Source organism: Elephas maximus, chromosome 11, assembly GCF_024166365.1.
Source record: "Elephas maximus indicus isolate mEleMax1 chromosome 11, mEleMax1 primary haplotype, whole genome shotgun sequence".
In the NCBI taxonomy this organism is placed as follows: Eukaryota; Metazoa; Chordata; class Mammalia; order Proboscidea; family Elephantidae; genus Elephas; species Elephas maximus.
This window is the reverse complement of record NC_064829.1, coordinates 101,536,770-101,549,747: the sequence shown is the minus strand read 5'-3', so window position 1 is coordinate 101,549,747 and position 12,978 is coordinate 101,536,770. Positions and strand designations below refer to the sequence as shown.

The window sequence follows — 12,978 nt, the reverse complement described above, 5'->3', positions numbered from 1 at the left end:
TTGTGGGTCCCAGTGTTTCACATGGGGAAACACATCTAATCCTTACAGCAACCCTCAGAGGACAAGTGGGTGCTCTCGGTGGTTCATTTTACAGACAGGGAGACCGAGGCACGGAGTGGTAGAGGGACAGAGCAAGGAAGCCTCAGGGCTGGACAGGAGCCTTGGGGGTCGGCCCTGGCCGCTCTCACTGCCCACCTTCACGCTGTGAGGCCATGTGCAACCCTCACTGTCTGTCTAGTGTGAGGGCAGTCAGGCCCGGGCCACACGGCTGCTGGCTATGGGACAGGTGGGCAAGGGCCCAGTATTTAGGCACCCAGCCTTCTGTTCAGGCCCCACAGGACCAGGGAGTGTCCTGACTCCCGACTCCCACTGAGTAGCGTTCACCACTGAAGACAGCTTCTCGCTGGCTCCTTTCCCATGTCAGCACACTACTCCTACGCTGTCTTCCTCCTCACTGCCCTCCCCTCTCTCCCTCTTCTCTGCCTTCCCCTTTTACCCCCTCCCCGCTCCCCTTTCTCCCCCTCCTTCCCTTCCCTCCTGCTTTCACTCTCCCTCCCTCTTCCCACTCCTCCATCTTCCTCCTCCTCTGCCCCCTCCCCCCCCTCTTCCCTCTTCTCCTTCCTCTCCTTTCCTTACTCTACCCACCTCTTCCCCTCCCCCCGCCCGCTCCCCTTTCTCTCCCTCCTTCCCCCTCCCCCTTCTCCCCTTCTCCCCCAACCTCTCTTCTCTCCCCCTCTTCCCAGTTCCTCTACCTCCTGTCCCTCCTCCTCCCCCTTTCTCTCCCTTCCCCTCCTCCCTTCTCTCCCCTCCTCTCCATCCTCTCCCTCCTTCTCCCCCCTCCCCTTTACTTCTCATTTATCCCTCCTCTTCCTCTTCCTCTCCCTCCTCACCCTTGAATTAAACAAAGATGGCAGGAAAAGATTTACCCTGAACTAGGCACAAACGGGAGCACCCCCCCATGCGCCAGAGCCCACCGGGCTTCCTCTCACGTGGAGGGCACATCTTTGTGGGAGGAGAGAGCCGGACATCCTGGCAGGTCACATGAGGAAGGAAAAGGAAAGCCTGGAAAGAGGTAGGGGGTACTGAGGGGTCAACCGTGATCAGAGGATCAGGGCAGGTGGTGCCGTTGGTAACAGCTGTGTTTGTTAGCTGCTGCCAAGTGGATTCCGACTCACGGTGACCTGAGTGCAGAGTAAGAACTGTGCTGCATAGGCTGGGACCTTTCAGAAGCAGATCTCCAGGTCTTTCTTCTGAGGTGCCTCTGGGCAGGTTAGAGCTGCCAACCCTTCGGCTACTAGTCAAGAGCTTAACCATTTGCACCACCCAGGGACTCCTTGACAGCTGTAGCCAGTGGTTAAGCCGTGCCTGAGGAGGCAGGAGCTGTGCTATCCTCAGCTTACGGATGGGGAAACTGAGGCCCTTATCTGAGGTCACATGACCAGAAAGCACAGTGTGTGAGTTTGAGCCTTGCCATCTGGCTCCCTTCATGGGCGAGATGGAGGGAAACAGGGGCAGGGGACCCCGAGTGCCTGAGGGGTGAGGGATGTGGGACCTCCAGAGTCCTGAGGCTCAGCTCAGCCTCCATATGCCCCCCATCGCAGGGAAGATGCTGGTCCTGGGCTCCACGTTCCACCTGGCCGAGCCCGTGCTCACCATCGCCGCTGCCCTCAGCGTCCAGTCACCCTTCACCCGCAGTGCCCAGAGCAACCCCGAGTGCGCGGCAGCCCGGCGGCCCCTGGAGAGTGACCAGGGTGACCCCTTCACGCTCTTCAACATCTTCAACACCTGGGTGCAGGTGGGGCTGGCCGCAGGGCACCTGCCTGTCTGTCCATCATTCTGAATGGGGTCAGGGCTCCTCCTTGTGAGGTCCCTCCTTGCCATGGGGAGGGTCACAGATCCCTTCCCAGACTGGGCCTATCTGAGGATGGCTGAGTGTCCACCATTGATTCCCTTGGGCCCAAGGAACAGCACATGCAAAGGCCCAAGGCTGAGAGGAGCCTGGAGCGTGCCCTGAGCACTGACTAAAGCCAGTGCGGTCTGCAGAAACCATACTCCCTAGGTTGGCATCTCTTCATCCAACCCATGCTCCCTGAGCCCCTGCTCTGACCCTGGCTACGTGCTGGACGGTACTGGGGACCCAGTGGTGACCAAAACAACCCTTGACCTGTTCTCATGGGGTTCCCAGTCCAGTGGGGGAGAACAGACCTGTCCCCAGACAGTGGTGACCCAGAATGGACAGGGCTAGGAAAGCCCAGAAAGGGTGCCAAACTCAACCTGGGCAGTCAGGGAGGGTTTCCTGTAGGAGGGGGCATTGGGGCTGCGACCTGGAAGAAGGAGAACAGGAGTTCCCTGAGAGAGGGCCTGATGGGTCTCCTACCCAACTCGCATCCTCCCAGTGGGTGATGTTCACCCTCCTGCCTTCAGGCCCAGGCTGGCTGGTCTGGGCCATGGGTCAGCACTCAGAGCTGGCCAGGCCCTGACACCCTGGCGTCTGCACCTCTACCCAGGTGAAATCCGAGCGGAGCAGAAACTCACGCAAGTGGTGTCGCCGCCGGGGCATTGAGGAGCATCGGCTGTATGAGATGGCCAACCTCCGGCGCCAGTTCAAGGTGAGGCCTAAGCTGGGCGGGGGGCGGGCAGGATGGCAGAGCCCGCCCACCCGCGGTGAGGAGAGGTCAGAGGTAATTGGGGCAGCAGTGGGGGAGTGGGAGCGAGGAAGTAGGGGCCAGGGGTGTGGGTGAGCACAGTCCAGAACACTCCCTCTGTCCTCTGACAGTGACGAGACCAGAGTCCCCCGCTACACCCAACTCCCATTCAGATGGCCAGAGATTGGGGGGGTGGCCTGGGCAAGGCAGAGGCATAGGACTCCAGGAGGGCTTCCTGAAGGAGGTGAACAAAGGGGATGTTGCTGCACCCTTGTGAAGAACCTCGTCCTCTGGACCAGGAGTGAGTGCTGGGAGACATTTAGGGTGATGGTTAGGGGCACCAGATCAGGGGCAGTTGCGGGGACCTGGCCTCAGGGTGCTGTGTGGAGAGGGTGCCTGACTGGAAACCCCCGGGAGGACACGGAGAAAGTCACCCTGACCTCCTCTCCTCCTCTGGGTCCCTGCCTGTGTGCTCCATCAGCCAACAGCGACAGCTCTTGTTTATGGAAAGTTAATATGTGCCTAAGGAGCTGTGGTGGCACAGCGCTTAAGCACTAGGCTGCTAACCAAAAGGTTAGTGGTTCGAATCCACCAGCTTCTTGACGGGAGAAAGATGTGGCTGTCTGTTTCCATAAATATTACAGCCTTGGAAACCCTATGGGGCAGTTCTATCCTGTCATATAGGGTCTCGAGTGAGCGGCAGCCCCAGCTATGTGCCTGCGTCTGTACGGAGCTCCCTGGCCCACCATCCCTCATGCAGCCCCACTGCCCCCAGGACCTGTTGGAGGACCACGGGCTGCTGGCTGGGACCGAGGCGCCGAGGACAGGGGATAGCTACAGCCGGCTGCAGCAGCGCCGGGAGCGCCAGGCGCTCTACCAGCTGAAGCGCCAACATGAAGAGGGCGCGGGGCGCAGGCGCAAGGTGCTACGGCTGCAAGAGGAGCAGGATGGGGCCTCCAGCGATGAGGACCGCGGTGCCACAGCTGACCGGGACTCTTGCGACAGCGTGGACATCCAGGTGGGCTGGGGGCTGCCTGTGGATAGGGTGGCATGGTGAAATTTGCCAGAGAGGGGACACGGCCCCGCCTGGGAGCCCGAGGGGACATAGCCCTGCCCTGGGGTTCTGAGGGGACATAGACCTGCCCTGGGGGTCTGAGAGGACATAGCCTTGCCCTGGGGGTCTGAGGGGACATAGCCCTGTCCTGGGGTTCTGAGGGGACATAGCACTGCCTGGGGGTCTGAGTAGATGTGGACCTGCCCCGGGGGTCCAAGGGGTTACCTCCCTGCCCTGGGGGTCTAAGGGAACGCAGTCCTGCTCTGGGGGTCTGAGTGGACAAAGCCCTGACCTGGGGATCTGAGGGGACGTGCCCCTCGCCTGGAGGTCTCAGGGGGCACGGCCCTGCCCTGGGAGTCTGAGGGAAACACGGCCCCACCCTTGTCTCAGGACATAGGGATCAGTGGATGAGCCCTGGCCCCCAGCAGCCTACAGAATCCCTTAGACAATGGAGCAGGTCCTCAGGAACCCTGCTGCCCCCTGTGTCCCCCCAGGATGTGAAGTTCAAGCTCCGGCACAACCTGGAGCAGCTGCAGGCAGCTGCCAGCTCGGCTCAGGACCTGTCTCGTGACCAAATGGCCCTGCTCAAGCTGGTGCTGGGCCGTGGCCTCTACCCCCAGCTGGCTGTCCCCGACCCCTTCAACAGCGGCCGCAAGGACTCGGACCAGGTGACCCCTCCTTCCTGCCCCATCCCCATGTTTGTTTTGCCATTCAACACATGGTCCCCAAGTGTCTGCTCTATACCTGACCTGTGCTGGGGGCACAGTGGTGACCAACACAGCCCTGGCCCTGCCCTCCAGGACAGTGTGGGAGGCAGACCCATCCCCAGACTGAGAAGGCACAGAGTGGCCAGGCCGGAGATGGAGGAGCCTCTGGGGCTGGGGCGGGGTCAGGGAGGGCTTTCTGGAGGTGGAGGAAAAGTGTCTGGCAGCAGGAGGAACAGGTCTGGGGCTGCTCCCACCCAGCACCCATCTTGGCCTCCCCAGATTTTCCACACACAGACCAAGCAGGGAACTGTGCTGCACCCGACCTGCGTCTTCGCCGGCAGCCCTGAGGTGCTGCACACGCAGGAGCCAGAGAGCAGGGCCAGCGACGGGAGCCGAGGTACCGAGAGCCCAGGTGGCAGCCTAGTCCCCATCAGGGACAGACGGGTGGGACATAGCGACCACTGTCTTGGGGGACCCTCCCTGCTCCTCCACACCCCACCTTTGCTGGCCCGGAGACTACAGGGTGGGATCTCCCGCCCCCTCCATCCGCTCTCCCCACAGATGGTGCTGGCTGGCCCGAGCCCACTTGGCCCTTCCCAGGGGCTGTTTTTAGCAAGCTGCGAAGCTCCTGTCGGGCATCCTGGCCCATGAGCTCCATGATCTCCCAGCTGTGTCCCGCTGTGTCCCTGAAGGGCCTCACGAGGCAGACGCGGTGGTGTTCCGCAGCTAGAGTCAGGCCGCAAAGCCCCCACAGCTGAGCAGCAGCACACGGGGCCCCGAAGACTGTGTGCTGGGGTGGGGGTGGGGGCGCCTGGATGGGCCTTCCAGCCAGTTGTCACACCACAGGGTCGTTTCTGACCCCTATGGTAGCAATGACAAAACCTCAGGTGACATTTGCAATAAAGATGGCTGAGGTGGTGAGACATGACTTCCAGGTGACAGTGACAATCCCAGGAGCATGTCCTCTGGATGAGGACTCAGCTCAGTGAATTTTCACAAAGTGACCACTCTCAGATTGAGACGCAGTCCCTGACCAGCCCCCGGACCCACACGGGGCTTCCTCACCCCTGTCCTTCCACAGGGGCCTGCAGCCTGACACCAGAGGGGAGCTTTGCCTGTTCGGGGCTTTACAACAATGGCCCCTACAGTACGACCTCTTTGGTGTTCTGGGTGCTGGAGAATTTTAAAGTAATTACCCTGGTGTGTGTCCAGCTCTGTGCCAATGTCTGGAGAAAACAGAGGACAGAGAAACTAGTTCCTTGGCCTCATTCACGTACCACAAACTGAGTTATGTGTCCCATGTCAGTTCTAGGACACAACTCATCTTTCTGCTTCTTTGTTGAGAAAATAACCTACTTAATTAAAATGATACATATTAACCTGAAAAAACAAGGCTTGGAATTGCAAACACCCAAGGTAAAATCTAGAACTTTCCTCCCTGATCTTTAACTGCTGTGAATCCCTCCTCAGCTTTTCATCTGTTGCCACTGCAGTGTTTTTTATTCTATTTATAGTTTTATTGTGGTAAAATATACGTAACATAAAATTTGCCATTTTATCCATTTTAACTGTTTATTTCAGTGGCATATAATATTCACAGTGTTGTACGACCATCAACACTTGTTTGTTCCCTGAACTTTTTCATCTCCCCAGACAGAAACTTTGTGCCCATGAAGCAATAACTCCCCATTCTCCCCTCCCTCCATCCCTGGTAACCTCTGCTCTACTTTCTGTCTCTATGGATTTGCCTGTTCTAGACCTTTCATTATAAAAGGAATCAGACAGCATGTGGCCTTTTGTGCCTGGCTGACTTCGCTCAGCATGATGTTTTCAGGCTTCGGCCATGTTGTAGCATGTGTCAGAACTTCATTTTTCTTTATGAGGTTACATAATATCCTGTCCTGTGTATGTACTACATTTTGTTTATCCATTCATCTGCTGGTGGACATCTGGGCTGGTTCCACCTTTTGGCTTTTAGGAAGAGCGTTACAATGAACATCAGTGAACAAGTTCTTTTTCTTCTTTTTGTCTTCCTAAAATTTCCAAACATCATACAAGCAGAGTGTGATGAGCCCTCATGAACCCATTGCCCAGCTTCTACGGTCACCAGTATGTCGCCATCCTCGTTTCATCTGTCCCTGCCTCAGTCTCCTTTTTGCTGGAGCACTTTTATTTTTATTATTTTTTATGGCACTATATACAACCAAACCCACATCCATTCACAATTTCTACCTGTACAGTTCGACGACATTGGTTACATACTTCACATTGTGTCACTATTCTCACTATCTCCACCCATATTGTTTCGTCACCATTAACTTAGACTCTCTGCCCCTTAAAGTTCTCACCTGTGCTTTAGATAAACTGTTGCCAACTTGAACATATATAGATACTTTATAAGAGCACAATACTCAAGGCAAACATTATTGAGTGACAATGTTGTTTACTCTGAGGATGGCTTCATGGGATAGTTTCCGTTCAAGGTTTAAAGGTTATTTTCTGGCATTAGATTTTGGGGTTCTCCAGTCTCAATGGATCCAGTAAGTCTCATTTCCATATGCATTTAAAATTCTGTTCCACAGTTTCTCTCCTTTTGCTCAGGATCCATGTATTGAGTCCTTGACCAAAACATTCAGTAGTGGTAGCCGGGCACCAGCCATTTCTTCTGGTCCCATGGCAAAGGAGGCGGTAGTTCAGGGAGGCAGCTGGGCCTGCAGCCCATTTCCTTCTCCCATCCTGGGTCTCCTCCTTCCTCTGCAGCTTTGCCGGAGCTTTTTATTGCAGATCCCAGACATCATGTCATTTAGGAATAATAATAACTAGGACAGTTTTGATGTTAGCGTAATGCTGTTATCATTCCTAACAAAACTAACGGTGATTCCTGAATACCATCTGATACCCAAGTGCGTATCCATCGTGGCAAAGTCTTTTAGAACAAATCACAGGCATTTTATCGTGATGCCCACGAGCATTTTCTTCACCTGGATGCATAAATGGGGTCGGTGGGAGTGGGGGGGTGCGGCTGGGGGAGTCAGCGAAGAGGGTTGGCCTGAGCTGCCCTCTCCAACTTCCCAGATGACAAGGACAAGATGAGCAGCAAGCACCAGCTCCTCACCTTCGTCTCCCTGCTAGAGACCAACAAGCCGTACCTGGTGAACTGCGTCCGTGTCCCCGCCCTCCAGGTGGGTGCCTGCCCCGCCCTATCACCCCGGTTTGCAGGTGTGAGAGCACCAGGGTGGGCCTGGAGGAGCCACCTTCCGACCAGCTGCCTGCAGACCTAGCCATGGATTGTTGTAGGGCTCTCTAAGAAATAGGATGAGTAAGGTATATATAGGAGCCCTGGTGTCGCAACAGTTAAGTGCTCAGCTGCTAACCAAAAGGTTGGCAATTTGAGCCCACCCAGCAGCTCTGCTGAAGGAAGGCCTGGTGATCTGCTTCTGTAAAGATTGCAGCCTAGAAAACCCTATGGAGTAGTTGTACATTGTCACATGGGGTCGCTATGAGTTGAAAATTGACTTGACAGCACCCAAACAATGTGTATGACAGAGAGATTTTGAGGAATTGGGTCATGTGATTGTAGGGCTGGATGGATACACTGGATAAATGGGTAAATGGTTAGGCAGCTGGATGGGTGGGTAGACAGATGGGTAGATGAGTGAACGGATGAGTGAATGGGCAGTTGGTTGGGTGGGTGGGTGGGAGGGTGGATGGGTGAGTGGGTGGATGGGTGGGTGGGTGAATGGGTGGATGGGCAGGTGAATAGATGAGTGGGTGAATGGGCAGATGGATGGGCGGGTAGGTGGGCAGGACCCCACATACGTAGAGGCCTCTCTAAGATGGTGTCCTGCCCCTCGCACCCACCCTATTTCCCTCCCCCTCCCCCAGTCCCTCCTGCTGTTCAGCCACTCCCTGGACACCAATAGTGACTGCTCCCGCCTGGTGGCCGATGGCTGGCTGGAGCTCCAGTTGGCAGACACTGAGAGTGCTGTCCGGCTCCTAGCAGCTGCCCTGCGGCTCCGGGCCCAATGGGAAAGTGCCCTGGACCGGCAGCTAGCTCACTGCGCCCGACGGCGGCTGGAGGAGGAGGATGAGGCCCCGACAGTCGACCGCAAAGAGGTGGCAGCCCTGAGCAGGGACCTGCTGCAGTTCACAGCATCCAAGGTATCTGCCACTGTGACCAGACGAACTGCCCACCACAGGGATTAAGACTCAGAAGGCTGGCTCCCAGGCCACTCACTGTGGGCCCTTCCCCCTCCTCAGAGGGTAGCACATTGGGGGGGGTTTCAAGCCAGAGAGGCTAAGTGACTCCTGCCAGGTTACACAGCAGGTCTGTGGTGGAGCCAGCACCCCATTCCAGGAGCCTGGCTCCAGGGGCATGCTGTGAACCATGGTCCTGTGCTACCTGCATCATTTACTCAGCAGGTGTTTGTTAAGTGCCTTCTGCATGTGTGGTACCTGTTAACAGTTAAGGGCCACAGGATGTGAGAGGAGGCCGTGAGGTTCATGGAGGACAGAGGAGAGGAACTGGACAGAGCTGATGTGAAACCAGCTCCCTTAAGTAGGGAGTGGAAGATTGCTTCAGGGGTGGGGGAGAAGGGTGCAGTCCAGGATGACTTCCTGGAAGAATGGAGGGACTTGAGGACAAAGGGACGGGTACCCAGTGAGCCTAGGAAAGGGGAATGAGGCTGACCTGGAGAGGGCTGGAGGTGGAAGGGGCAGAGTGGCCAGATTCAAGGTCAGGATGTAGTCCAAACCAGCAACAGGGAGCAGGGGAGGGGTCTGGGGAAGGCAGTTGGGATGGGGCAGGGGGCATTAGACACTGGTCATTAGTGCCTGAAACCATATTGTGACTGGCTCCTATAACTGCAAAGTCCAGAGGAGGACTTCAGGAACAGCTGGATCCGGGTGCTGATGGTGTCTCAGAATCCACATCCCACCATATCCTCTCTTTGTTTCCTCAGGTTCCCTATAGTCTCCGGCGGCTCACGGGGCTGGAAGTCCAAAACCTCTATGTGGGACCCCAGACCATCACAGCTGCCCCTAGTCTCCCTGGCCTCTTTGGCAGCTCTACCCTGTCCCCCCACCCCAGCAAGGGGGGCTACACAGTCACTGACTTCCTCACCTACAACTGCCTCACGGTGAGCACAGAGCCCACCTTGGCCACTCACCCTCCTGCCCCTGAAAGTGGGATTTCAGGGATGCAGTCTCAGAATGGTGCCCATCAGCCCCAAGGACTTCTGGGAGGGTCCCAGGCTGGTGGTAGGGGGCGGGGAGGTGGGGCCCAGCCCTGACCCCCTGCCTGTTGCAGAGCGACACCGACCTGTACAGTGACTGCCTCCGTACCTTCTGGACCTGCCCCCACTGTGACCTGCACATGCCCTTCACGCCCCTGGAACGCATCACCCACGAGAACACCTGCCCCAACGCCCCGCAGGGTGGCTCCCCAGGTGAAGACGGATGTGGGGGGTGGGCCCTTGTGCTTCCTGTGGGTCTGGGCATTTGTTGGACACTCGGGGGACTGACGACCTCAGTCCTGTCCCACTGGCTGGGGCCACACAGCCTGGGTACAGAGACCCCCCCCACCAGAGCGGCAAGGGCCTGGAGCCCGCTGGCTGTCACTTCTGTGGGTCTCTGTCTCCAGCTCCGTGTCTCTCTTCATTTGGTCTCTGTCTCTCTGGCCTGTCTCTTTTTCTGTCTATTGCTTTGTGTTTCCCATCATTTTTTTAAATTGTGCCTTAGGTGTAAGTTTACAGAGCAAATTCGTTTCCCATCAGTGTTTCATGGCCTTGGCTTCATTCCCCACAATGTGTCATCACTCGCCCCATTTCCGCCCTGGTTTCCCCTTTTCCATTTGTCCTGATTTTCTTCCCTTTCCTGCCTTCTCATCTTTGGTTTTGGGCAAATACTGCCCTTTTGATCCCATATAATTAATTATTTTAAGAAGCATGTTCCTCTCAGGTGCCGTTTATTTTATGGGCCTGTTGTTTGGCTGAGGAAACCCTGGTGGTGTAGTGGTTAAGTGCTACAGCTGCTAACAAAAGGGTCAGCAGTTCGAATCCGCCAGGTGCTCCTTGGAAACTCTATGGGGCAGTTCTACTCTGTCCTGTAGGGTCGCTGTGAGTCGGAATCACTCGACAGCACTGGGTTTGGTTTTTTGGTTTTTCATTGTTTGGCTGAAAGGTGATCTCCAGGAACGACTTCAGATCCAGACCAGAAGAGTGTCTTAGGGCCGTAGTCTTGGGGTTCTCTTACCCTTCTTTCTGTCCTGCAGCCTCTCTGCCTTGGCCACGCCCACTCTGGTTGTGCCATGGGGGACAGTAAGCAGGGTAGACCCTGACACAGCATCTGCCCTAGCGCCCTCTGCAGCTTACACCCGGTTCAGGGGCTGGTCCTTGGGCTCAAGGCTGGCTAGGGGCGAGGGTTTGTGTTTGCTCTCTTTCCGTCTCTGTGTCTCTCTCTGTCTTTCTTACCCGCTGAGCACAGAGTATAGATTGGCCTGTGTCTGTTAATCAAGGAAGGCTTCCCAGAGGAGGAGAAGCACCAGTCCAAAGGCTGGGCGAGATCTGAGCCACACAGGGCAGTGCCTGCTCACTGCCTCTCCCCTCCCCTCCCTTAGGGGCTGAGGAGGCTGACCCTGAACCCCTCCAGAAGGCGTCCGCCCTGCAGAGGCCCTACCACTGTGAGACTTGTCAGAAGGACTTTATGTTCACGCCCACCGAGGTCCTGCGGCACCGGAAGCAGCACGTGTGAGCCCGGCCTGGCCCCTGCCTGCCCCCCAACCCAGGACCAGGGCCCGGACCCCCACCGGTAACCCAGCCACGACTCAGAGCTGCAGTCCCAGAGGGGAGGGGTGTGAATGTGTTAATAAAGCTTTGTATTCTGACTCAGACCTTTAAATCCTCAAACCGCAGCCCCCACACCCCCGGAATCCCCTTTCGGATCTGCTCCTGCCCCATCAGAAAGCAGCAGCTGCCCATGTTGGTCCTCCCCAGGGTCTAGCTTTCATCCCGCCTGCGGCAGGGTGCCATCTCTGTGGGGCAGTTAAGGCTGCGGGGGGCGGGGGGTGCTTCTGGTGTCTCCTTTCCAGGTCAGATCGTAGTGCCCCTGGCGGCAGGTCTCTCCTGAGACTCCAAGCTCAGTCTCCTGTTCCAGTGAGCTAGGGAACCCCTACAACTAGGGAACATCCACGTGGGATGCTTTGAGAGCTGGGTGGGGCTAGTGTTCATGTTCCCACGGGACCACAGGCTACATCAAGACCACGAGACTCGCTCCGCACACGGCCACCAGGGGGCGTTCCTGCGTGGGCTTTGGGGCACCAGCTGCTCTGCTTCTCTCCCGCTTCCCTGGCTGCCGTTGCCGGTTCCTTGGCTCCCTCCTCCCCTCCCACCTGGAAATGTAGCAGGACCTGAAGTTTGTCCAAGGCAGTGCTTTCCCTCCTCCTGTGTTGTTGTTGTTAGGTATTGTCAGTCAGTTCTGACTCACAGCGACCCTATGTACAACAGATCGAAACACTGCCCGGTTCTGCGCCACCCACACAACCGTTGCTATGCTTGAGCCCGCTGTTGCAGCCACAGTGTCAGCCCATCTCGTTGGGGGTCTTCCTTTTTTTCACTGACTCTCTACCAAGCATGATGTCCTTCTCCAGGGACTGGTCCCTCCTGATAACATGTCCAAGGTATGTAAGACAAAGTCTCAGCATCCTTGCTTCTAAGGAGCATTCTGGTGGTGCTTCTTTCAAGATAGACTTGGTTCTTCTGGCAGTCCATGGTATATTCAGTATTCTTTGCCAACACCATAATTCAAAGGCATCAATTCTCCTTTGGTTTTCCTTACTCATTAGCTAAGTTTTGCATACTGTGAGGTGATTGAAAATACCAAGGCTTGGGTCAGGCACAGAGCCCTGGTGGCGCAGTGGTTAAGAGTTCAGCTGCTAACCAAAAAGTGGGCAGTTCAAATTCACCAGCTGCTCCTTGGAAACTCTATGGGGCAGTTCTACTTTGTCCTATAGGGTCACTATGAGTTGGAATCAGCTCAAAAACAACAGGTTTGGTTTTTTGGAATTGTTTGGTTTAAAGAAGACTTCTGGGGACAGTTTTGATTTAAGGTTTAAAGATTGTCTTAGGGCAATAGTTTCAGGGATTCATCCAGCCTCCAAGGCTCCAGAAAGTCTCAAATTCACTGATTCTGACATCTGTCTTCATCTCAGCCAACTGCTCAGCAGTATTTGAGAGCTGATGACTGCCTCCTTTTCCCCAAGCCTAGCCTAGATATTCTGACCACAATGCCAAAGTAACCGCCTTGTCTGAGGAAGCAAGTTGTGATTTGCCGTTTATCCGCCTGCCACGGAGCTGTTAGGCTGACCAGACTGATTAAAAAACCAAACCGTTGCCGTCGAGTCGATTCCGACTCACAGCGACCCTATAGGCCAGAGTAGAACTGCCCCGTAGTGTTTCCAAGGAGCAGCCAGTGGATTCGAACTGCCGCCCTTTTGGTTAGCAGCCATAGTACTTAGAGCACACTGTCTTTAGAAAATTAGAAATATTCGTTTCGATGTGGCCCTCGCCTCTGAATG

At 55.9% G+C, this 12,978-nt stretch overlaps 1 protein-coding gene across 3 annotated transcripts in view; it reads left to right on the top strand.

Moving 5' to 3' along the window:
* Nucleotides 1–11,272, top strand: part of DHX34 (DExH-box helicase 34) — a 37,730-nt gene extending 26,458 nt beyond the window's left edge. For 2 of the 3 annotated variants that reach the window (XM_049901222.1, XM_049901221.1), the window contains 10 exons: nt 1,602–1,795; nt 2,508–2,609; nt 3,421–3,663; nt 4,194–4,367; nt 4,686–4,803; nt 7,482–7,588; nt 8,292–8,567; nt 9,368–9,544; nt 9,715–9,853; nt 11,023–11,272. In XM_049901222.1, the coding sequence (XP_049757179.1) occupies nt 1,602–1,795; nt 2,508–2,609; nt 3,421–3,663; nt 4,194–4,367; nt 4,686–4,803; nt 7,482–7,588; nt 8,292–8,567; nt 9,368–9,544; nt 9,715–9,853; nt 11,023–11,156 (1,664 nt within the window). In that variant the 3' untranslated portion in view covers nt 11,157–11,272. The other variant, XM_049901223.1, reaches the window with a different exon arrangement.
* Nucleotides 11,273–12,978: the final 1,706 nt, after the last annotated feature.